The sequence below is a fragment of the Schistocerca serialis genome, chromosome 3 (assembly GCF_023864345.2).
Source record: "Schistocerca serialis cubense isolate TAMUIC-IGC-003099 chromosome 3, iqSchSeri2.2, whole genome shotgun sequence".
NCBI lineage: Eukaryota > Metazoa > Arthropoda > Insecta > Orthoptera > Acrididae > Schistocerca > Schistocerca serialis.
The window spans coordinates 798,187,444-798,214,569 of NC_064640.1; the positions used below are offsets into that span (position 1 = coordinate 798,187,444).

The 27,126-nt window shown below is 43.5% G+C and overlaps 1 protein-coding gene across 1 annotated transcript in view; it reads right to left on the reverse strand.

Moving 5' to 3' along the window:
• Positions 1-12,500: 12,500 nt before the first annotated feature.
• Positions 12,501-27,126, reverse strand: part of LOC126470638 (probable ATP-dependent RNA helicase DDX31) — a 264,850-nt gene continuing 250,224 nt past the window's right edge. The window contains exon 12 of the mRNA XM_050098619.1: positions 12,501-14,369. Coding sequence (XP_049954576.1) covers positions 14,285-14,369 — 85 coding nt within the window. The 3' untranslated portion in view covers positions 12,501-14,284. The remainder of the gene's footprint in view (positions 14,370-27,126) is intronic.

The following is a 27,126-nucleotide window of genomic DNA, read 5'->3' on the forward strand; positions in this document are numbered from 1 at the left end:
GCGCAGAGAATACCACATTTCAAGCATTACCTCTCACCACACACAACGCTGTGGCCGACGGCCTTCACTTTACGATCGAAAGCAATGGCGTTTGCGCATAGTTGTTAGTGTTATCAGACAAGCAACACTGTGTGAAATAACCGCGGAAATCGATGTGGGACGTACGACGAACGTATCGGTTAGGACATTGCGTCGAAAGTTGACGTTAATGGGCTATAGCAACAGACGACCGAGCTGAGTGCCTTTACTAATAGCAAGACATCGTCTGCAACGACTCTCCTTGGCTCGTGACCATATCGGATGGACCCTATAGGACTGGAAAACCATGGCCCGGTGAAATAGGTCCCGATTTCAGTTGGTAAGAGCTGACGGTAGCATTAGTGTGTCGCCCAGACCGTACGAAGCCATGGACACAATTTGTCAGTGAGGCATTGCGCAAGCTGCTGCTGGCTCCATAATGGTGTGGGCCGTGTTTACATGGAATGGACTGGTCCTCTGTATATTCAGCTACTTGGGGACCATTTGCACCCATTCACTGACGTTCTGTTTCAAAACAACGACGGAATTTTCAGTGACGACAATGCGCGACGTCACCACGCCATATTTGTTCACGATTGGTTTGAAGAAGTTTCTGGGCAGTTCGAACAAATGGTTTGGCCAACCAGATTCCCCGACGTGAATCGCATCGAACATCTATGGGACATAATCGAGAGGTCAGTTCGTGAAAAAAAAAAAAAAAAAAAAAAAAAAAAACTGCACTGGCAACACTTCCGCAGTTACAGACGGCTATAGAGACAGTATGGCTCAATATTTCCGCAGGGGACTTCCAACGACTTGTTGAGTCAATGCCACATCGAGTTCCTGTGCTACGCCATGCAAAAGGAGGTCAGATACGATATTGGGAGGTGTTCCGTGATTTTTGTCACCTCACTAGCTTTTACTGCTTCGTGTGAATATCTTGTGTCAGTTACAGGTTCCATACATCATCTGAATGATTCTTTCCCTGGAAAGATGTGGGAACAGTCAGTTTACAGGATATATATACGTGACAAGTGTAAATATTAATGAACATACAGGGTGTTACAAAAAGGTACGGCCAAACTTTCAGGAAACATTCCTCACACACAAAGAAAGAAAACATGTTATGTGGACATGTGTCCGGAAACGCTTACTTTCCATGTCAGAGCTCATTTTATTACTTCTCTTTAAATCACATTAATCATGGAATGGAAACACACAACAACAGAACGTACCAGCATGACTTCAAACACTTTGTTACAAGAAATGACCAAAATGTCCTCCGTTAGCGAGGATACATGCATCCACCCTTCGTCGCATGGAATCCCTGATGCGCTGATGCAGCCCTGGAGACTGGCGTATTGTATCACAGCCGTCCACAATACGAGCACGAAGAGTCTCTACATTTGGTACTGGGGTTGCGTAGACAAGAGCTTTCAAATGCCCCCGTAAATGAAATTCAAGAGGGTTGAGGTCAGGAGAGCATAGAGGCCATGGAATTGGTCCGCCTCTACCAATCCATCGGTCACCGAATCTGTTGTTGAGAAGCGTACGAATACTTCGTCTGAAATGTGCAGGAGCTCCATCGTGCATGAACCACATGTTGTGTCGTACTTGTAAAGGCACATGTTCTAGCAGCACAGGTAGAGTATCCCGTATGAAACCATGATAACGTGCTCCATTGAGCGTAGGTGGAAGAATCTAAAATGAGCTCTATCATGGAAATTAAGCGTTTCCGGACACATGTCCACATAACATCTTTTCTTTATTTGTGTGTGAGGAATGTTTCCTGAAAGTTTGGCCGTACCTTTTTGTAACACCCTGTATATTTTTATTCCTACACCTGCAATTACAATTAAGAACCATATTTTTCTCATAAGTTATCAGTTTTTAATGCTGCGTTGCCGTTGACCACTGCAGTTGACACCTGTTAATGTCGCTTCTTTGCCGCTTTTAATCAGCCCTTAGACTGAAAATGCACACAGGGTACAACAGCAATAGAGAGTATTCACTAGAGTGGACTATGTGCATTTGCAGCCTTAGGACTGATTAAAAACACCAACGAAACGACATTAACTGCAGTCGACACAGTGGACAACTGCACAACAAGGTTAAATAAGAATTAGTCCATGGAACAGGAGTTGGTCAAACGAAATAATTTTAGGTTAGAATTAAAACTTTTTTGCTACATATCAGACACTTTGTTATTGAGCACATGATAAAAATATTTTGCTGCTACATATTGAGCTTCGTTCTGAGCCACTGAGAGCTTTAGTTAGCAATGGGTAATAAATATCATTTTTTCCTCTGGTGTTGTAGATATGAACATTACTGTTCTCCTCAAGCTGTGGCGTATTATTTACGAGGAATTTGATTATTGAATACATTTATTGTGATGGTGCAGTTACAATCCTGAACTCCTTTAAGCGGTGCCTCCATGACGACCGCAGCTGAGCATCACATACACTCCTGGAAATGGAAAAAAGAACACATTGACACCGGTGTGTCAGACCCACCATACTTGCTCCGGACACTGCGAGAGGGCTGTACAAGCAATGATCACACGCACGGCACAGCGGACACACCAGGAACCGCGGTGTTGGCCGTCGAATGGCGCTAGCTGCGCAGCATTTGTGCACCGCCGCCGTCAGTGTCAGCCAGTTTGCCGTGGCATACGGAGCTCCATCGCAGTCTTTAACACTGGTAGCATGCCGCGACAGCGTGGACGTGAACCGTATGTGCAGTTGACGGACTTTGAGCGAGGGCGTATAGTGGGCATGCGGGAGGCCGGGTGGACGTACCGCCGAATTGCTCAACACGTGGGGCGTGAGGTCTCCACAGTACATCGATGTTGTCGCCAGTGGTCGGCGGAAGGTGCACGTGCCCGTCGACCTGGGACCGGACCGCAGCGACGCACGGATGCACGCCAAGACCGTAGGATCCTACGCAGTGCCGTAGGGGACCGCACCGCCACTTCCCAGCAAATTAGGGACACTGTTGCTCCTGGGGTATCGGCGAGGACCATTCGCAACCGTCTCCATGAAGCTGGGCTACGGTCCCGCACACCGTTAGGCCGTCTTCCGCTCACGCCCCAACATCGTGCAGCCCGCCTCCAGTGGTGTCGCGACAGGCGTGAATGGAGGGACGAATGGAGACGTGTCGTCTTCAGCGATGAGAGTCGCTTCTGCCTTGGTGCCAATGATGGTCGTATGCGTGTTTGGCGCCGTGCAGGTGAGCGCCACAATCAGGACTGCATACGACCGAGGCACACAGGGCCAACACCCGCCATCATGGTGTGGGGAGCGATCTCCTACACTGGCCGTACACCACTGGTGATCGTCGAGGGGACACTGAATAGTGCACGGTACATCCAAACCGTCATCGAACCCATCGTTCTACCATTCCTAGACCGGCAAGGGAACTTGCTGTTCCAACAGGACAATGCACGTCCACATGTATCCCGTGGAACCCAACGTGCTCTAGAAGGAGTAAGTCAACTACCCTGGCCAGCAAGATCTCCGGATCTGTCCCCCATTGATTATGTTTGGGACTGGATGAAGCGTCGTCTCACGCGGTCTGCACGTCCAGCACGAACGCTGGTCCAACTGAGGCGCCAGGTGCAAATGGCATGGCAAGCCGTTCCACAGGACTACATCCAGCATCTCTACGATCGTCTCCATGGGAGAATAGCAGCCTGCATTGCTGCGAAAGGTGGATATACACTGTACTAGTGCCGACATTGTGCATGCTCTGTTGCCTGTGTCTATGTGCCTGTGGTTCTGTCAGTGTGATCATGTGATGTATCTGACCCCAGGAATGTGTCAATAAAGTTTCCCCTTCCTGGGACAATGAATTCACGGTGTTCTTATTTCAATTTCCAGGAGTGTATCATTCTCACTGCTCACATTTTTGCAGTCAATGCTTTACTTCTATGTGAAGAGTTACCCAACAAAATTATTCCACGAGAGATTTCATAGTGCTGTATGGTTTCATCTTCTCGATACTTTTGGTGAATTTGGACGTTAGGGAGGTCCTCCCTCATTTCTGTGCATGCACATTTCTAGTCGCAGCCTATGACCGAACAGCGTTACGCAAGGCTCTGCAATGTAGCTTTTTAACACAAAATTTCTACTGCATATCCGTGGCTAAGTCATCTGCAGGTCTCACTTTCAGGTGACTTGGTTTGGATTAACCATTCATCATAGTGCCAGATTACTTACAAATATCGGTGATTCCAATCAACAGCTGCTAACCATTCAGGGGCAGTCCAAGTGTTTGTGATCATCGTTTAAAATTGAGATGCCAATGCCAACAAATTTTTCTAACACTTACAGACTCGTGGAGAACTTCGTCAGTCATCCAACAGCCATGGTTTTTAGCGTAGTAAAACGAAATTTCTTTTCACGTAAAAGAAAATCGATAATTATGTTCTCAAGGAATGTTTCAATTGGCGTGTCATACTGTACACGCTCATACCACTGATGTTTCTGTAAAAAAAATTTATCCTTTCCCTTGAGGTAATTTCGTGGTCAATTCCTCTACAGCTCCCTCTAACACCATGTAAGTTTTCCCTGGTGTCTTAACAGATGTCTTCTCATCCTGTCCCTCCTTCCTGTCAGTGTTTCCCGCATATTTTTTCTCGCTGATTCTGCGGAAAACCTCCTCATTCCTTACCTTATTAGTCTGCGTCATCTACTATGTACTTATACTTGTGGTTCTATAGCTACTATCCTGGAGTTCAATCCTGCAATAGTCGCTACCTAACAGTTGTTTCGTATGATCGTGCTCTGCTTTCCTGTTTGTTTGTCAATGAAGTTCTGCAGCTAGTGTTAGGTTTCCTCCCGCACTAGCTATTATTCTCTCAGCTGGTTTTGGTTATAATCGACAGTTCAAATCCAGAGGACTGACCGAAGGAAAGTTTTGTGCCATTCTTGTTGTATGATAGGCTGCTTCAACATGCGATTTAGAAGTTTTTCTGAATTTATTGTTTCTTGGGCATTTGCTACGTTGTCAGTTAATTGTGGCTTTCATGACATGATATTGGCCATTGTAATACCTAGGATACTCGGCCGTTCCCGATGGCGTGATTTTCTGCTGCCAGTGCATAATGCTGGGTCCGCTGCTGATTGTCCTAGGCGGAAGCCGGCTCAGTCCTTGGGAAAAATTATTGTTTTCTCGCCGTATTCATTGATCCGTTGTTGTTTATTGACTCAATCAGATATAGCAGCGTTATTAACCTTTTCGGCGTCGGTATTACTATTCGAGCGAGATTTCAGTGGTCGAACTCCGTTCCAGGTTTGAGTACGATGTTCAAGAGCATCTACAGACAGAGGAGAAACGATCCCTTTTGTGTTTCAGAGACGTTTCCTGTTGACCTTCAAGTGGTTCAAGTGGCTCTGAGCACTATGGGACTTAACTTCTGAGGTCATCAGTCCCCTAGAACTCAGAACTACTTACACCTAACTAACCTAAGGACATCACACACATCTATGCCCGAGGCAGGATTCGGACCTGCGACGGTAGCGGTCACGCGGTTCCAGACTGTAGCACCTAGAACCGGTCGGCCACCCAGGCCGGCCCTGTTGACCTGATCACTTCCAAGTGCACTCTTATTATTGAAAGCAATCGTTTCGAATATTCCTCTGCTGTCGATATCTTTGACTGGGGTGACTTGCGCCCTACATGGCAGCAATGGCGTGCTAAGAGATAAATCAGTTTCCCTTTTTAGGATTTGCGCATATTCATCGTCATAACGTTCACCCGGTATCTGCGCGGCTTTTCTAATATCATGTCAAGACTGACTTGCTTGCTTGCTGCCCCGCCCCCCACCCCCCTGCCCACCTCCCCACTCTCTCTCTCTCTCTCTCTCTCTCTCTCTCTCTCTCTCACACACACACACACACACACACACACACACACACACACACACACACACACACGCACACACACACACAGTTTCTGCAGTGACATTGCTGTCAACGGCAAGTGAAGATTCGAGGATCGACTGTTCTACGTCAGCGATATTTTTCAAAGCCCACGAAAATTTTCAGTCTTAATTTTCTGCATTCGTGAGCTAAAAGCTGTGTACGCCGACGGTTTAGTTCGCGTAGTCCCATAGTGTTTGGCAGTTGCACTCTCCTTTCAGTGTCAGTATTATTTCTGGCTAAATGGTTCAAATGGCTCTGAGCACTATGGGACTCAACTGCTGAGGTCATTAGTCCCCTAGAACTTAGAACTAGTTAAACCTAACTAACCTAAGGACATCACACACATCCATGCCCGAGGCAGGATTCGAAGCTGCGACCTTAGTGGTCTCGCGGTTCCAGACTGCAGCGCCAGAACCGCGCGGCCACTTCGGCCGGCAGTATTATTTCTGTTAAAGTTGTTTTGTAGCTCACGTATCATGCTTTATCATCTCGAATGAAACGGTGACGGTAGTGTGACAACATTTGCGGGTACCTTGCAGTACGGAAATGACGGCTCAGATAAAAAAAAAAAAAAAGCACTCCGTCGTCAGGTCACGAGTGGCCTACGGGACCATCCGACCGCCGTTTCATCCTCACTGGAGGATGCGGATAGGAGGGACGTTCGGTCAGCACACCGCTCTCTCGTTCGTTATGATGGTATTCTTGACCGAGGCCGCAACTATTCGGTCGAGTAGCTCCTCAATTGGCATCACGAGGCTGAGTGCACCCCGAAAAATGGCAACAGCGCATAGCGGCCTGGATGGTCACCCATCCAAGTGCCGACCACGCCCAACAGCGCTTAACTCCGGTGATCCCACGTGAACCGGCGTATCCACTGCGACAAGGCCGTAATGAGGGCTCAGATCGACCAAGAAATGATTGTCGACTGGTGCGCTTTCATAAGTGGTAATATCTGTAAAACAGTTCGTGTAATCTCATTTCACCAAGCCCCCTAGTGATAGCAGAATATGCTATTGTCCTATCCCACAGTGAGCCGCAAAGGAGGGCGGTCAAATCGCAGCAAACAGTGTGTCAATTCTGTATTATGCCGGTATAGTCTATCAACAAGGACACTCGCGCACACAAAGCACTTATGCTCAAATGGTCTTCATCACATATTTTCTCATTCACCGATATAGGAATATTTTTCGTATGAAGGTGCACTCTATTCGCTTAAGTAGATGACGTGAACCTAACACCGTCTTCCTCAGTTATAGCCTACCAAATATTAAAACTGCATTAATCTTCTACGGTAGTGACCATTTGGATGAGTGCAAACCAGCCGTCAAATTGTCTTACATGAAGAACCCGTAAAACTTATTCTGAACCACAACACTGCTGATTTACAACAAATTTATAGTAATTTGGAACATATTTTTAAGCACTGGCCATGGTATTAAGCAATTTTCATCAATGTACTGTCTTTTGCTTAGCCATAAATCATTCACTGTTGCCGTATATATATTTTTGAGCCCTAAAGACATACGTTGGACGATTGCAAAATAAGGTAGATAACGCCATAAAGTGTGCTGTCATACAACTATACATTGATTTGTAGATTCCTTTGTGGACCAAATAACAACAAAGGAAATTGAAAATAACTAACGAAAAATAAAACATCAGTAATCAAAACCAAGGAAAATTCTGCAATGCTTGTTAGGCCGTTAACATCGATTCTTCGCTATTTTCACAGTAACACTGTCACTTGTCTGCAGTTCCTTTTGGTTTTTGTTTTGCTAATTTTGAAAATACACTGTTACATAAAAACTAAAACACTGAAGGCGGGTTTTGGAACACTTAGTAGTAGTTAGCGCGGCTGTCTGCCATAAAGAGGACCCGAGTTCGATTGCCGGTAGTGTCAGGGATTTTTCCTTGGTAAGAGGACTGGAACAGAGTGCAATCAGCCTTGTCATGCCGAATGAGTAGCAGCTCCACGTCACGAAAACAGAGAATGGTCGGGAGAGCGATGTTCTGACCCCCCCGCCCTACCATACCGCATCCAATGACACTACTGGTGGAGGATAACATGGAGACAGCCGGTACCGATCGGCCAGCTAGGACCTATGGACGAAGTTTAGATTCAGTTTTAATTAAAAAACGTACAAAATACAGAAAACTTTGTAAACACGAGGCAATAAGCATAGAAGACCGTATTCCACTTTGTCTCCTCCAAGTGGCAACGGAATTTTTGAAGCTTTACGGCAACTCACAGATACTGGCAGAGACGACGTGCAAGCTGTCTCAAGCCTTTCTCGATTGGTGGTAATTATGTCGATAACATAGGAAACGGCTCGGCACTGTCTTCCGCAGTCGTCTCTGCGATAACAGCTATATGTGAACGCACATTCGACGGCCTTCTGTACAAATAATAGAAAATGAATGCACATAACTTTGGTACTGTGTCAAAAGCCAACCACAGCACCAAACGATAACAAGACGAATCATCTAGATGAATAGCTAATGCTGGTCCATGCCAAAACCCCAGACACAGTCGCTAACAGTAATGAAGAGCATGTCTCGGATGTTGACGCTAAACCTGCAGTGTCAGATCACTGAAGTACTGTCAGGAACACCCACTGAGAAACTTGTGCAGTCCTAAAACCTTTTGTTACGATTACTGCATTCAATGCAAGTTTCTCATCTAACAGAGATGGCGTCGATATCAGTGACATTCAGTTATTGTTATGATGATGTAAGTTACACAGTCGAGTAATTTTAGTGGTAACTTGATCTGAAGAGCCTTGTTTATATGGATATTTAAAATAGTCGTGATGTGTGTACTACAATGAAATGCCAACAGAGGAAAGGAATACAGTACATGAACTATGGATAGCTTTGAGAGGTGAAATAGTGAAGGCAGCAGAGGATCAAGTAGGTAAAAAGACGAGGACTAGAAGAAATCCTTCGGTAACACAAGGGATATTGAATTTAATCGCTGAAAAGAGAAAATATAAAAATGCAATAAATGAAGCAGGCGAAAGGGAATACAAACTTCTAAAAAATGCGACTGACAGGAAGTGCAAAATTGCTAAGCAGGAATGGCTAGAGGACGAATGTAAGGATGTAGAAGCACATATCACTACGAGTAAGATAGATACAGCCTACAGGAAAATTAAAGAGACCTTTGGAGAAAAAGATAACCAACTGTGTGAATATCAAAGGCTCAGACGGAAAACCTGTCCTAAGCACAGAATAGAAAGCAGAAAGGTGGGACGAGTATACAGAGGGTCCGTACAAGTGAGATGTACTTGAGGCAATATTATGGAAAGAGAAGAGGACGTACAGCAAGATGAGAAGGGAGATATGATACAGCGTGAAGAATTTGACAGAGCATTGAAAGACTTAAGAAGAAACACGGCCTCGGGACTAGACAACATTCCGTTAGAATCACTCATAGTCTTGGGAGAGCCAGCCATGACAAAGCTCTTCCATCTGGTGAACGACATGTATGAGAGACACGAAATTCCCTCAGACTTCAAGAACAATGTAATAGTCCCAATTACAAAGAAAGCAGGAGCCGACATGCGTGAAAATTACCTAACTATCACTTTAATAAGTCACGGCTGCAAAATACTAACACGAATCCTTTAGAGAAAAATGGAGAAACTGGTAGAGGCCGACCTCGGGGAGGATCAGTTGAAAATTAGGAACACGTGAGGCAATACTGACCCTACGACGTCTCATGCAAGAAAGGTTAAGGTAAGGCAAACCTATGTTTGTATCATTTGTAGACTTAGAGAAAGCTATTGATAATGTTGACTGGAATGCTCTCTTTCAAATTCTACAGGTGGCAGAGTAAAATATACGGAGCGAAAATCTATTTACAATTTGGACAGGACCCAGATGGCAGTTATAAGAGTCGAGGGGGACGAAATGGGAGCAGTGGTTGAGAAGGAAGTGAGACAGGGTTATAGCCTACCCCCGATGCGATTCAATCTGTATATTGAGCAAGCAGTAAAGGAAACCAAAGAAAAATTTGGTTTGTTTATAAATGTGTATAAATGTGTTTGTGTGAAAAGTAAATAAAGAAAATCGTGACAGGTAGCAGAAGAATTATTTATAAACAAACCTATTGTTTTCACAGTCGAAGGTTCTCAAAACCATTTATGATGGATCAAATCAGAAAAATTTGGAGTAGGAATTCAAGTCCAGGGAGAAGAAATAAAAACTTGGAGGTTTGCTGATAACACTGTAATTCTGCCATAGACAGCAAAAGACTTTGAAGAGCAGTTGAACGGAATGGACAGTATCTTGAAAGGAGGATATATGACGAACACGAAAGAAAATTGAGGATTATGGAATGTAGTCGAATTAAACTAGGTGATGCTGAGGGATTTAGATTAGGAAATGAAACACTTAAAGTAGTAAATGCGTTTTACTATTTGGGAAGGAAAATACTGACGATGGTCGAAGTAGGGAGGATATAAAATGTAAACTGGCAATGGCGAGAAAAGCATTTCTGGCCGGTCCGTGTGACCGAGCGGTTCTAGGCGCTTCAGTCCGGAACCACGCTGCTGCTACGGTCGCAGGTTCGAATTCTGTCTCGGGCATGGATGTGTGTGATGTGCTTAGGCTCGTTAGGTTTAAGTAGTTCTAAGTCTACGGGACTGATGACCTCAGATGTTAAGTCCCATAGTGCTGAGAGCCATTTGACCCAAAAGTATTTCTGAAGAGACATTTGTTAACGTCGAGTATAGATTAAAGTGTCAGGAAGTCCTTTCTGAAAGTATTTGTATGGAGTTTAGCCGTGTATGGAAGTGAAACATGGGCGATAAATAGTTGACACGAAGAGAACAGAAGCTTTTGAAATGTGGTGCTACAGAAGAATGCTGAAGATTAGGCGGATGGATCACGTAACTAATGAAGAGGTACTGAATAGAATTAGGGAGAAGATAAACCTGTGGTACAACCTGATTAAAAAAAATGGTTCAAAAGGTTCTGAGCACTATGGGACTTAACTTCTGAGGTCATAAGTCCCCTAGAACTTAGAACTACTTAAACCTAACTAACCTAAGGACATCAGACACATCCATGCCCGAGGCAGGATTCGAACCTGCGACCGTAGCGGTCGCGTGGTTCCAGACTGTAGCGCCTAAAACCGCTCGGCCACTGCGGCCGGCACTGATTAAAAGGAGGAATCGGTTGGCAGGACACATTGAGGCATCAAGGGATCGCCAATTTAGTACAGGAGGGAAGCGAGTGGGGTAAAAATCGTTGATGGAGACTAAGAGACGAATACAGTAAGCCGATTCAGAGGGATGAAGATTGCAGCAGGTACTGGGAGATGAAGAGGCTTGCACAGGATAGAGTAGCATGGAGAGCCGCATCAAACCAGTCTTTGGACTGAAGACCACAACAAAACACATTGTTTCACTGCCAGGCTATGGAATTTTCTCATTACCCTCGAATATTTTCTGCACCATTGAATACGTGACACTTTTTTTTTTTTTTTTTTGGAAGGGGGGAGGGGCGGGCGCAGGAGACGTTAAAGGAATGTGTGTGAAGGAAACATTTGTGACCTTTTTGAAGGAACCATTTCCGCATTCGACTGAAATGTTTTACGGAAGCCACTGAAAAAAGTGGAACAAGAATTTGATCGTTGCTCTTCATTGTCTTTTTCACTGTGCTACGGCATTAATGTTTCAATGATTTCGATTCACACCGGATGGCAATGTATTTGCCGCGAGTGAAGTACCTCGTCATTAGACGCCAACAGATAATATCCTTGCACGACACAGACTGGAGTACAGAGGTCATCGATGCAAGTAGGATTTAGTCTTTCTGCCAGCAGTTGCTACCATTCCGCGAATATCACTGAGTGTAAGATCGGTAATTCAACTTTTCGGTCAGAGCCATGGCTACATCGCATATGGCCTACACCAGTTCACACAATATTGTACTCCACAATGCTTACTGCACAGCCCACATGTGAGGTCGTTACTCGAACTCACCAACCGGCCTCTCGGACTACTATTACATTATGCTTAAATGCCTCCAAATATTGATGTGTTATCAATTTTCGACGGTAGACACTTGCAACTGTCCCTATACAAATGATTCCCTTTCCTATACCAATATTCTGAAACAAATGATTCGGTGACAAATCAGTCGGATAATTGCTTGTAAAATTCCTCAGTTATAACTTGAATAGTTCTCCAGTTTGAGCAATGTCTCCTGAGCGTTCAGTTTCTCCTCTCTTTGAAGCAGTTCATAACACTTCCAACAGCAGTGCTGAGAACCAAGCGAAAATCATCGATCGTTAAAGGTTGCAGTATTTGAAACTACTCTGCTAGAGGACATTTGTCGGCCTGGTTTCTAAAGAACTTCCAAACACTACTACTTTTCCATTTTACTGTGCTTTTGTTTCTGCATGTTATTAGGTTTGTATAGTGACTACTGATATATCCTCTATGCTATCCTTTTATAATTTTTGTATATGTATCCTATTTACTAGTCGTTAAGTGGAAATTTACGCTTCACTGAACAACATTTTAGCAGGAAGAACATTTTGGAGACTAGGTTAAGGAATCATGTTTTATTTTCTTTATTACTGTGTTAAGGTATGACTGTACAACTTTATAATCTTTTATTGCTTCCGAGATCCCACGATTACTGAAATTCATTTAAAAAAATTGCTCATCGATATGGATATGTGTATCTTCGAAAAATAAAACTGTTGTCTCCGACGCCACTACCCCTTCCGGGTAGTGCATCCTTCCATCACGGTGGGACGTAAGCGTAGCCTACGTCTGTTTACATAAGCACGACATCCACCTATTTAACTATGATTTTGTGTAGGAGGAGAACCTTACCCGCCTACCAAATGCTGTGCCGAGGGGGCTCTTGAAGGAGTATCTACAAATAGTCAGTATTCTGGTGAGTAGGATCCTGCACAAAACAACTGCACATTAAAATAAACAATTTTACTCTTGATGCTTAGAAGCAACGGATTTTTGAAAATTGGGATGAGACGGTGTACACTATTGTCTGACCACACAGTGTCATGATAAAGGATCGAGCGTGAAGGGATGCAGGTGGTCGATTACTACCGTAGGTGCTACGAACGCACAGGAGAATGTTTCCCACAGCATAATACTGCTCCCACCAGCCTGCGCCCGTGACGCACTGCACGTTTAGAGCCGCCGTTCACCTCGATGAGGGCGTTTGTGGAGACAACCATCGAGCTAGTGTCGCAAAAATGTGATTCCCTCGAACAGCCGATACATTTGCATTGATCGACGGTCGAATCCCGATGGAACCCTGCTCATTGCAATCGCAATTGACGACGTCGTTGAGTCAACGTGTGAACCCGTAGGGATGGTCTGCTACAGAGCTGCATGTTCAACATTTTACGATGAACGGTGTGCCCCGTAACACTTGTGCTCTTTCTGCAGAGATGCCACAGATCAACATCTATCCTACTTTACAGAGCAGTCAAGCCTCCGAACCCCACTTTCTGCGAAGACATTAAATAGTTACACTAGTTTTTAAAAAGAGTAATTATACCAACACGTTTATACTTAAGAAATTTTTCTTTTTCTTGTCTTTCTCGGTCTTTGTCCCGCACCTAAACAGAGTCTGAATGCTTACTATGGATTTGGTATGGTTAATTTACAGGGTGGCAAGATACCGTTCCTGTCGACACCCTGTTATCCCTCTGAGAGGGAATATATGTATCGCGTCTGCGTGCAGCGTTATGTATACGAAGGAGTGCGAGTGTTTTTCTAAATGTTTGCGAACCATGTAACTGAGGCGGGACCTGGGTACCTGCCCAGTATTTACCTGGTGAGATGTGGGAAACCGCCTAAAAACCACACCGACGCTCGTCGCCAATCCGCCGGGCAGATTAGATCCGTGGTCGGCGCACCTTTCCGTCCCGGAAGCGGCACTGCAAGACGCACGGCTATCCGGGAGGGTGCGTTTATGCTTACGCAATTATCACGGTTACATAATTTTGGCCCCTCAAACACAACATACTAATGAAATATGAAAACTCTGCGTGTACGTTTCCTTTTACAGGAAAGAACCTCGGCGGACGTCATGGATTATGGGAAAGTGCTCTAGAATGAATTATCTTAAAAAATGTGTTTGCGACTATGAGTGTAACTACGGTAAAGATCTGCAGTGCACTACTGCATAGTGGTAGGAGAATAAAGTTTCATTAGATGTGCCTCAAAGCACGTGAGCAATTTTTCTTTCTCATTTATGTACCGAGATTTGAGCACTGACAGCAACTGCTCACGTGGTTCAGGAATGTTTCACACTTTTTTTCTTTCTTTTCTTTTCTGTTCATCGATCGTTTATTTTATTCCAGATTTACGTCGCTTTTTGATGGCTGGTAACCCGCTGTCATACTCGGAAACTGTTGACTTCAGCTGCTGTGGCCTGAAACAGATAACAAATATGAAAACACCTTTTTTTCAATGAATAAACTTCATTACAATGTTATTTACAGTTAAATATATATTAGGACAAAATTCTTAAGGAGTAAAAAAGCAGCAGACTTTAATGAAATATGTATAACGTATATTCAGCTTACATACATCCTAGAAACATGACTGTGCTGATTACATCATAATGGTCAATTATGGCTGGACTATTTGATGCAGTGAGCGACTTACGTTAAAAAGTTACTGCCATGATCATCGAAAACACGAGAATCTTTTCGTGTATTGAACAAAACCGTCGTCATTTCAGTTTGACCAATTGATGCTTTACGTACAGGATCATCAGCCAATATACAGGGTGAAAAGTATTTAAACCGACAAACTCTGGGAGGTTGTAGGGGACATCAAAACAATTATTTTTCCCTATGTCATTTTTTCGTATGAGGAGTAGTTAAACCGGTAGAGGAAGATTTCTCTGGCGGCAAATTAATTAAACCAACAAACACTTTTCCATTTTTTTATGACCAAGAGCAACACATTAACACAACCAAATTTCAATTACCCTACATTTTAAAATATGCCTCCATTGACACGTAAACAAAGGTTACACCGTCGGATCATGTTCTGACACGGGCAAAAACCCAAGGAGTATCCTGAATTGTTCCTGCTCCTGCTACTATCCGGGCAACCAGATCCTCTTCTGATGCAACAGGAATTGCGTAAACAAGGTTGCGCATCTCTCCCCACACAAAAAATCCATAGGCGGCATATCTGGAGATCTAGCAGGCCATGGTACAGGACCACCTCTGCCAATCCACGTTTCTGGCAACAGTCGATCCAGGCAGGAATCGAGGGACACGACGACTGAAAAGTGCCGGCGCCCCGTCATGTGGGAACCACATGCGTTGTCTTGTACGGAGCGGGTAGTTGGTAAACCTGCTGTGCAGCTCGTCCGTTGTGGTACGCTACGCAGTACGCACCAACCATATCAATGTACTCACTCCAGGTGTATCGCTCCATTAGTAAACAGAGACAATGCACTACTACACTGGTGGACAGCAGTTGCGTACAACTGAAGAGCGTAATACGCCCTCTAACAACTGAAGATCGTAATACGGCCTCCACCGGTTTAAATAAACCTCATAGGAAAAAATGACATTAGGGAAAAATATTTGTTTATATGTCCCCTACAACCTCCCAGAGTTTGTCGGTTTAAATACTTTTCACTCTGTATGATTTATGGTATGCTATTTCCAAGTGCCTGCAATCGTAAAGTTAAGATATTCCGTACAGTAGGAACTGTACTTCGTCAATAAAAAGGTCTTGAGTGGTATGAAAATGCATCTGCCCCACCATGTATTTACTTTTTAGTAACTTGCAAGCCAGATGCAAAGGCAAAGTATATTTCACAATGAAATTTTGTCAAGAGACTCCGAGCATATTATGCGCATTAGATTTTTAAATCTCTCTCTCTCACTCTCTCTCTAAACTAATGAACAACTCAAGTGTCGGTCGGACGACAGCAGGCTGGTAACACGGCCTCCCAGTGTATTCAGCCGTCCCGCTCCAACTGACACCAGCCACGGTCAACCCTACGAATCGGCAACTCATACAGTAAACACATAAAGCACTACGTTCTTCGTCGACTCAGTGCGTTAATTACTTCTGTGAGAGAGGGCGGATGTTACATTTTCACGAGTAGAATGGCGTTCCTAATTCACACATCCTCCAATTTACGAGAATACGCTGAGGCATCCAAAGTCAGGTGACGCCCACGTATACAAACTAGCGCTAGTCTCTTTCAGGCGGCATGGGAAACGACAAACGGTGCGTGTAAAATAGGATTAAAGCATTTAAATGAGACTGCAAAACAAGGCCGGTCACACGCACCGCGCCCGCGCTCCGGCTTGGGAAAAGGGTGTGCCATGGCGTTCTCTCGTCACAGCACAATGGCGACAGGGGCGTGCGCGCAGGCGCACCACGGACCACCGACGCCGCGCCGCTGCGCGCCGACTCCCTGCCGTACTCCCGCTCCTCCTGGCGTTGTCCCCGCGTGATTTGGAATTTACCACTTACGTCACTTCATATTTAATTATGTCCAATTACTAATGGATGTTATTCTAATTATTCTGCAGGAACATTAGAATAATACAACAAAACAGTGTCATACCTTGACAAGATGGCTCATACGAGCTACAAGAGTTGGACAAAATAATACGGGTACTCACAGAATATGAAATCTACAGTCTGTTGGTCGATTTCCAAATTGGTATGATAGCATCCGCAGGAATAGCCTATACAATGCTCTGTCTGACTTTAGAATCCCTGAGAAGCGCCGACCGCTGTGGAAGAGCGGTTCTAGGCGCTTCAGTCCGAAACCGCGCTGCTGCTACGGTCGCAGGTTCGAATCTTGCCTCGGGCATGGATGTGTGTGATGTCCTTCGGTTAGTTAGGTTTAAGAAGCTCTAAGTCTAGGGGACTGATGATCTTAGATGTTAAGTCCCATAGTGCTTATAGCCATTTGAACCATTTTTTAGCCCGAGGAGCTAGTGAGAATGGTGCAGACGTATAAAGACGGGTCAAGCGCAGCAGTGTGTTTTCGAGGTGTCACGTCAGAAACGTTCCAGATAGAGACTGGTCTCAAGCAAGGGGATGCTCTCCTCTATATTTTATTCAATGTATTCTTAGGGAAAGGAATAAGGGATTTTTTTTTTTTTGTTATGGTTTTAGGGCGCAAAACTACTGTGGTCATTAGCGCCCGGTCTGTGATTTAGGAAAAGGTAAAAAAACCAAACTGGAAACCAGCAGCAATGGGACAAACTAAAAACAGAAGGAAAGCTTAAAAAACCACTATAGAAGGGGGGTTATCTGCCCCAAAAAGAGCTTCAAATGACCGACGTCATCTCACTGGCACTAATAAACTCGAGAACACGATTGGCTGAGAACGTGTCATCTGCTAAAATGGAACATATATCAGGCGAAAGCTGTAGACGGGCGCGTAACGGAGTAAAATAGGGGCACTCAAGTAAAAGGTGTCTCACCGTCCACAGTTGAGAGCAGTGGGGACAGAGTGGGGGAGGATCGCCACTTAAAAGATGTCGATGGCTAAAAAGACAGTGCCCTATCCGGAGTCTAGTTAAAATTACCTCCTCCCGACGGAAGAGGTCCAAGTACAGGGAAGAGCGGAATAAGGGAACGTAGACAACAGGAGTGGACTGGGGTAGAGATGGATGGTAATTTCAGTTGTCTCGCATTTGAAGATAGTACACTACTAAGTGAACCGAACCATGTATTGAAATGAATGTAAATGGGTAACTACGCACAGAAGATTGGGCTAAAAGTTAATATACACAAAACGGAGTCCATGGAATTAGGAAGACGATAAGAGCATTAAGAATTTCTCGAGATAGATGGCATGAGGTTAAAGAAAGTTCACCAGTTTAAATACTGGAGATTTTGGTTTACAAGTGACAACAGCATAGTAGTGGACTTCAGGGTAAGAACTGCAGTGGGAATGAAATGCATATATTCCCTAAGGGAGACGTTCAGCTCATAACTGATATCAGCGAATACTAAGATGAGAATACACAACACAATGGTATGCCCGGCAGTCACGTACGGCTCAGGTATCTGGATCGTGACTGACTGAGAAAAGATAAAAATATTATCATTTGAAATAAGAGTAATAGGAAGATTTGTCACCCATCGTAGAAAAGAACAATGGAGGAGGCGGAAAAATGAGGAAATCTACCTCTTTATGCATCAACCAACGATCCTACAGCAGCTGGAGAGCAAAAGAATCCAGTGGCCGGTCCAAGTAGCTCAAATGGTTCAAATGGCTCTAAGCATTATGGGACTTAACATCTGAGGTCATCAGTCCCCTAGACTTAGAACTACTTCAACCTAACTAACCTAAGGACATCACACACATCCATGCCCGAGGCAGGATTTGAACCTGTGATCGTAGCAGCAGCGCGGTTCCGGACTGAAGCGCTTAGCACCGCTCGGTCACAGCGGCCGGCTGGCCAATTAGCCCATACGCCAGAAAAAAGACAGGTGAACAAAGTATTTCAGAGGAAACGAAGCACCAGAGGTCCCAAAGGACGACCAAGGCAGCGCTCGATGGACGACCTGGTGAAGGACCTGGCAACCCTGTGGAGTGAAGACACCTGGAGGAACCGCACCCAAAACAGTAAGGATTGGAGGCAGTTCGTGGAAGCAGCGCGTGGTCACCAGGCCTGTCATCGCTGGATACGTAAGTATATGAACGTTCTCCCAGAATGTACTGCGCTGTCACTTCCGGCATCCAAAACAACCGAAATCCTCCTGGACGAGATACATATTAATTCTAAATGGTGGTCAATGAGATTTTATAAGCACACCAGTCAAAAATTTAGCCACTCCAAGGAGACATCACGTTAATAGCGTATGACATCGCTTCTACATGTGCATCTGCTACATATATATTCCGCAAGCCACCGTATGGGACATGTGCTTGCGGTCCTGAAAAGAGATTTACGTTAGTGGCAGCAGAATCGTTCTGCAGTCTGTCCCAAACGACAGTTCTCTAAACTTTCACGATAGTTTTTCGCGAAATGAACGTCTTCTTCCCTTCAGGGATACCTGTTTGAGTACAAGACACCTGTAACAAATCTACCAGCACGCCTCTGAAATGCTTCGATTACTTCCTTTAATCCGACCTGTCTGGAACACCAAACACGAGCAGTACTAAAGATTGGGTCGAAGAAATGTTTTGTGCGCGATCTCCTTTATAGATGAGCAACATCTTCCTTGAATTCTTTCAATAAACCGAACACCATCATTCGCCTTCCTTACAACCAACATTACGCGCTCGTTCCATTTCAGGTTCCTTTGAAACGTGGCAACTAGATATTTAGTGAACTTGATTGTATGAAGCAGCACTCCATTAATACCGCATTTAAACATCATAGGACTGCTTTACTTATCTGCATTAACTTACATTTTCCACTTTCAGAGCAACTACTACAATTCATCGTACCAAACACAAATTCTGACGAAGTAGTCCGGTATCTTCCTACAGTCACTGAACGACTGCAATTTTCCAGTCTCAGATTGCTGCCGCCCTATCCGCCATTATAGTTCGCGTATATAGAGAAAAAAAAGTGGTCCTACCACACTTCCGTGGGGTACTTGTTACAATATCCCTATCCCTCATGAATACACTGGGCTTTATTATTTAGGAAGCCTTAGAGCCACTCACATTTTTGAGAACCTCTTCTGTATGCTCGGAGCTTCGTTAACAGTCTGCATTCAGTTACTGTGTCAAATTCTTTCCGGAAATCTAGGTATATGGAGTCTACCTGTTGCCTTTCATCCATGGTTCGTGGAAAACAATTGCAAGCTGAGTTTCGCACAAGGGATGTCTTGTTAATCTGTGCTGACCTGCAGGCAGGATCTTTTCTGTCTCAATGAAATTTATTTTATTCGAGCTTCGGATATACTCAGGAATCCTGCAGCAAACCGACGTTAAAGATATTGGTTTGTTAATTTACTGGTCCACTGTTTTACCCTTCTTAAATACGGAAGTTACCTGGGATTTCTTCGGCTCGCTTGGACGTTTCGCTGGGCGAGAGATTCACCATAAATGCAGGGGACAATGGCGAAGAGTACTGTACTGCCATTGTATCCAGACTTCTCAGCGCCAGACGTTCCTACTTCTACGTTCTTCATACGAGAGTTTCAGCGACGGCCAAAAGATCGTATGTCTGCACGATCCTTCTGCGTGAATGAGTTATTAAACGCGAGATTTAAATAATGGCGAGGGTATGTCATATTCAGCTGAAGCCATTCATTAATTTTAAAATCCAGTAGAGATGCCAATTTATGGGGCACGCTGATTGCTTACGTTTCACCCGAGGTTCAAAATAGTATCAAATATTTTCTGTCGGTATGCATGGGTACCTAATATGTTCCAAAACGCCGCGCATGAAAACGGGATTTTCCAGTGCTCATAAACAGGGTGCTATTGGTGATATAAGGTACGGTCAGGTGTTTTGGATAGGCTTTGGGCTAGGTACCATTTGTATACTCAATAGAACGATCGTCTTAGTGCCACTATTCTACAGTACAGGGTCAAATTACGCACTTCCTCCTGCTTAGGTAAATCGATTGGTTCTTTTTGCATTTGATGTGGTCTACACAGGGCTTGAAAGGTCTTATGGAGGCACCATTAGTTCATGGACGTTTCCTCGGAAAACCGCAAGAAAAGGGTTTTGTAACTACAATTTTCGCCTTCACCAGCGGACCAAATCCCAGTCAAGGATTCCAAGATAGCTATGCACAGCAAATTTCTGACATTTTTACCTAATGTTCTTAAGGTCCAGACTCCTACGAAACTTGAAAATTTTCTTGGATATCTTAATCTGTTCCCAAAATACAGAGGTACAAAGTTATCACCCTACTCCTTCACGTAAAATCCGGTGTGAGGCGAAACCTAAATAATAAATAACTGCAGCAAACTGCTCAAATTTTAACGGTATATTCTCTATGTATTATCTACAAAATCTGCCTACCCGATTCCAAAAATCATTATCCGCTAAGGGGAAACACAACAAAAATTTATTTTTTGGGTAGTAAAATCCAGCCGAGGATTCAGAGACGGCTATGCACAATAAATAGTTGTATTTTTTACGAAGTATTCCTAAGATCCCAATCTCTAACCTTGAAAATTTTCTTCATATCTTTATCTGGTTCCGAGATACAGACGTTCAAAGTTACCTTACTTGTACGAGTAAAATATGAACGTAAAATCCGGAGCGAGGCGAAAACTTAGTTTATCAAGAGACGCACTATGGAGAAATATGCTGTGCAGTGTCTTCGTTGTGATTTGGGAACTCCATGTTGTACTGAAGCACAGGTAAAAATTTTTTGCACGTAAAATCCGGTCTGAGGTGTAACATCAGTTCTGTATTATTTCAATATCACATAAGTAAACTAGGTACATTTCACTGACCAATACATTTCTTGTCATATGAGTTGTATGTCCTGCTGCATCAGGGAAAAGAAGGGAACCAGCGGAAAAATTCTCCTTTCTGAGCACAAGAAATGCGAGTATGTTCCTGTTTATTTAAATGACACTGGCTGAGAAGTGGGGTACCAGCTGCCTCATGCTACCTTTTCAACACCTTTAAAAATCTTCCCAAAAATCTAGGCATGAGAACACATTCGTGCTTTCCTATGCTGAGAGAGAAGAGAACAGTGGCAGTGGCAAAGAGACGGACAATTAATAAAAACTGGAAGATAGTAGACAGCGGTCGTGTTATAGAAAAAGCGAAAGAGCCAATGGCAGTGTGAGAGAAAAAAAGAGGATGGACAGTGGCTGTGGAACATAGTCGACAGTGATAGAACAGTGCTTGGAGAAGAGTGAAGGAGACGGTGTCAATGAGAGAGCAATAACGAGGAGGAGGAAGAGGAATGGATGAAAGCCAGTGATAATGAAAGACAGAATCTATGACAATGAGGAAGACAGAGAAAGTGACAGTGAGAAGAGACAGTAGCAGCAGTAAGGAAGGAATGAGATAGTAGCAATAAGAGAGAGCAAGAGGGAGACAGTGAGAGGAGACTATAGTCGTAGGGCAGAACGGACTGTGTGGGAGAAAGGCAACGCTTGGTCACTGAGGACGTAGAAACAAGCATCGTCCTCCACTGCCACTCTGAAGTCTTGATATAAAAAAAAACCCGAAACATCACAGAACGAAATCTGGCCTGAACTTAACCCACCACATGGTGCTCGTTAAAATACTCACTGGGTGCACTACTTGAAGGGGAAAAAAAGAAAAACAAAGAGAAAGAGAAAAAAAAAGAAAAGGCAAAATCGTGAGTTGTCGGTCCTTACTTCACGCCCCCAGTAAGACACTGCCGAAGTGTGTGTGATGTCTGGCCTACCGTTGACGAGCAGCTGTATGTGCAACTATTCCTTTAGCCAGGTACGCTGCTGCAAATGTACACTGCATGCAGTTACCTTCGCAATGTTTGTTCAGAGACCGGTTGAGATGGATCTGCGTTCACTGAAAGCAGCAAGCTCTGTCGAGTTTGAAACCGATTGTCACTGGCAATAGGTGACACTTCGTCTCCAGTCCCTGTCGGTTAGATACTTTTGACGGACACTACTCTTACGCCATGTTACATGGCTGCAGGTGGTTCACTGTTTCTAGTAGACCCTGCTTCAGATGGTAAAATACCGTTTTAGTAACAGCATACAGTTACAGGTGAAATGAACATCTAATTCGAGATAAATCGTTTCATAATCGTTAAATCAGAGACAAATAGGTGTTCCGCATTAGTTATGAAAAAATTCGTGGCAGAGCTAGAAAAATACTGACTGTCACGAAAAAAGGGGGGACGGATGGTCATCTTAAATGTGTGCGCCATCTGTAACACACACGATATCTAAGTCGTATTCCAGTTCCATGTCCGGCTTAACATATCCACATTAACGAATGCTCTTGCTGTTTTGATGCGAGCTCACAGTTCGTGCAAGTTCCGCCCAACGAAAAACAAATATAATGGGCTTCCACAGGACCTGTGTGTCAGATCTGGTCTGCTCTATACCAACCATTACATACCCTGTGCCAACTGTTCGCGGGGTGGCGAGTTAATAACTGACATAGGAAAATAAGGGAAAAAACCAGCTTTGCGTGTGTGTCAACGTTATACCGCAAATCGTACCTTTCTACCTATTCCCACCTCTGAAATATACGTGATCAAAGTTGTGCAGATCATTTTGGAACATTTTGTATGTGTATAGCAAAGAGTTTAAGTGTGCTTAACACTGTCTTTTTAATAGACTAAAACTAAGAAATTATCTACGGTTCGATCCTCATTTAATTAATTTTAACTAAGATTTGTTACAATACATTTATTTACAATCAATTTTCCCAGACACGGCAACAGGTCCAGGTTTACCCCGGACGGTTGTACAAAAATCCCTCTAGTACGCCTCTGGACGCCCCTAAAATTAGGACCAATCCGTGAAATCCGGAAGTACTGCAGCCCTAGTTGGGGGTGCATAGATCGGCGCAACGATTACCTCCAACAGATACGCAGAAGAAAGGGACGTTGGCTCGTTTTACCGACAGTTTGCATTCCGTTTTATACGCAATGTGTGATGTCCAAAAAAGCAAAATCATTTGAATATTCAGCCATTTATTTGTGTGGAAGGTATATATTTTGTACAGAAAATTACATCACCGACTACATATGTACGCCCCACGTTCTCAGAGTTGCACATAGCGTCATAGTTATTAAACATTCACAAGCACAAATTTTCAGGATTTTCTGTATGGCGTTAGGAATCTGTATGTGGCTACGAGAGATATTTAACATTTTAAAACCGCGTTACATTAAAAAGTTTTACTATTTAAACAGTTATTTTTTGCTTTTTAGTCTTGTGCGTGTGTGTGAAATTTTTCAATTGATTTCAAACATTTTGATGAGATTACAACAGAGACATGTGGTAAACTTCAGGTTTACTTCAGTTTCTCTTCAAATGAGTCAACCAATATCCTGAGCACATCTCGCGAAAAGACCGCGAATGAAAAATGAGGGAGACTCCAGCACACGGGGAAGTTTAGCTGCAATCGTTCTTGTTGTTGTTGTTGTGGTCTTCAGTCCTGAGACTGGTTTGATGCAGCTCTCCATGCTACTCTATCCTGTGCAAGCTTCTTCATCTCCCAGTACCTACTGCAATCTACATCCTTCTGAATCTGCTTAGTGTATTCATCTCTTGGTCTCCCTCTACGATTTTTACCCTCCACGCTGCCCTCCAATACTAAATTGGTGATCCCTTGATGCCTCAGAACATGTCCTATCAACCGATCCCGTCTTCTGGTCAAGTTGTGTCACAAACTTCTCTTCTCCCCAATCTTATTCAATACTTCCTCATTAGTTATGTGATCTACCCATCTAATCTTCAGCATTCTTCTGTAGCACCACATTTCGAATGCTTCTATTCTCTTCTTGTCCAACCTATTTATCGTCCATGTTTCACTTCCATACATGGCTACACTACATACAAATGCTTTCAGAAATGCCTTCCTGACACTTAAATCTATACTCGATGTTAACAAATTTTTCTTCTTCAGAAAAGCTTTCCTTGCCATTGCCAGTCTACATTTTATATCCTCTCTACTTCGACCATCATCTGTTATTTTGCTCCCCAAATAGCAAAACTCCTTTACTACTTTAAGTGTCTCATTTCCTAATCTAATTCCCTCAGCATCACCCGACTTAATTCGACTACATTCCATTATCTTCGTTTTGCTTTTGTTGATGTTCATCTTATATCCTCCTTTCAAGAAACTGTCCATTCCATTCAACTGCTCTTCCAAGTCCTTTGCTGTCTCTGACAGAATTACAATGTCATCAGCGAACCTCAAAGTTTTTATTTCTTCTCCATGGATTTTAATACCTACTCCGAATTTTTCTTTTGTTTCCTTTACTGCTTGCTCAATATACAGATTGAACAACATCGGGGAGAGGCTACAACCCTGTCTTACTCCCTTCCCAACCACTGCTTCCCTTTCATACCCCTCGACTCTTATAACTGCTATCTGGTTTCTGTACAAATTGTAAATAGCCTTTCGCTGCCTGTATTTTACCCCTGCCACCTTTAGAATTTGAAAGAGAGTATTCCAGTCAACATTGTCAAAAGCTTTCTCTAAGTCTACAAATGCTAGAAACGTAGGTTTGCCTTTCCGTAATCTTTCTTCTAAGATAAGTCGTAAAGTCAGTATTGCCTCACGTGTTCCAGTGTTTCTACGGAATCCAAACTGATCTTCCCCGAGGTTGGCTTCTACCAGTTTTTCCATTCGTCTGTAAAGAATTCGTGTTAGTATTTTGCAGCTGTGACTTATTAAACTGATAGTTCGGTAATTTTCACATCTGTCAACACCTGCTTTCTTTGGGATTGGAATTATTATATTCTTCTTGAAGTCTGAGGGTATTTCGCCTGTTTCATACATCTTGCTCACCAGATGGTAGAGTTTTGTCAGGACTGGCTCTCCCAAGGCCGTCAGTAGTTCCAATGGAATGCTGTCTACTCCGGGGGCCTTGTTTCGACTCAGGTCTTTCAGTGCTCTGTCAAACTCTTCACGCAGTATCGTATCTCCCATTTCATCTTCATCTACATCCTCTTCCATTTCCATAATATTGTCCTCAAGCACATCGCCCTTGTATAGACCCTCTATATACTCCTTCCACCTTTCTGCTTTCCCTTCTTTGCTTAAAACTGGGTTTCCATCTGAGCTCTTGATATTCATACAAGTTGTTCTCTTATCTCCAAAGGTCTCTTTAATTTTCCTGTAGGCAGTATCTATCTTACCCCTAGTGAGATAAGCCTCTATATCCTTACATTTGTCCTCTAGCCATCCCTGCTTAGCCATTTTGCACTTCCTGTCGATTTCATTTTTGAGACGTTTGTATTCCTTTTTGCCTGCTTCATTTACTGCATTTTTATATTTTCTCCTTTCATCAATTAAATTCAATATTTATTCTGTTACCCAAGGATTTCTACTAACCCTCGTCTTTTTACCTACTTGATCCTCTGCTGCCTTCACTACTTCATCCCTCAAAGCTACCCATTCTTCTTCTACTGTATTTCTTTCCCCCATTCCTGCCATTTGTTCCCTTACGCTCTCCCTGAAACTCTGTACAACCTCTGGTTCTTTCAGTTTTTCCAGGTCCCATCTCCTTAAATTCCCACCTTTTTGCAGTTTCTTCAGTTTTACTCTACAGGTCATAACCAACAGATTGTGGTCCGAGTCCACATCTGCCCCTGGAAATGTCTTACAATTTAAAACCTGTTCCTAAATCTCTGTCTTACCATTATATAATCTATCCGATACCTTTTAGTATCTCCAGGGTTCTTCCATGTATACAACCTTCTTTCATCGTTCTTAACTGCGAACCTTCTTTCATCGTTCTTAACTGCGAACAATTCGCGACTGGAGCAACAAAAGAAGAAAATAATGGTGTAGCACTCACTCTCCGGCACACACCAGAAAACAAAACCAGTTAATATTGCACTGTCATCCAGTTCTGAGCTAAGCTGAAAGTTTCAAGTCTTATGCTTATCAGAAAGCTAGTTTCAAATCATTGCAAAATTTGTACCCGACAGACAGACAGATAGACAGAAAAAGAAAGTACCCTCCGCCACACAGCAGACTTGAAAGCAAGTTCATATTGCAATGTCATCCAGTTCTGAGCTGTGTTGAAAGTGTCAAGTCTCTAGCTTATCGAGAAGGTAATTTAAAATCAACTGCAAAATTTGTACCGAAGAAACAGACAAGAAACCGACCTAATAAAACTCGTCAAAGATATTCCTATTAAATGAAATCACACTCACACGGAAGATTATTACAAGGGCTACAGCGAAAGGAGGTGGATTACCAGAGCTGAAGGCTCAGTACAACACACGAGAAACAAATGGGTACGATCACGAAATCTCGCAGGTTCAACAAACACGAAACTCTCGAAAAGAAACGAAATCAAGCGAGAGAAAAAAATTCGAGCAGGAACATCCAGAAAACCCACAACGCATTTACACGTAAGACATAAAGGAGCTAAATTTAGACACAGGTTGGCTAAAATACTGTCCCATCGCTAAGTTCCTGTAGGACAAAGGATGAACTACTAATGAAACATAATATAATAATCACGATACCACAACCCAACTGGAATGAATTATACGGCATGATTTGCAATGGGTACAACTG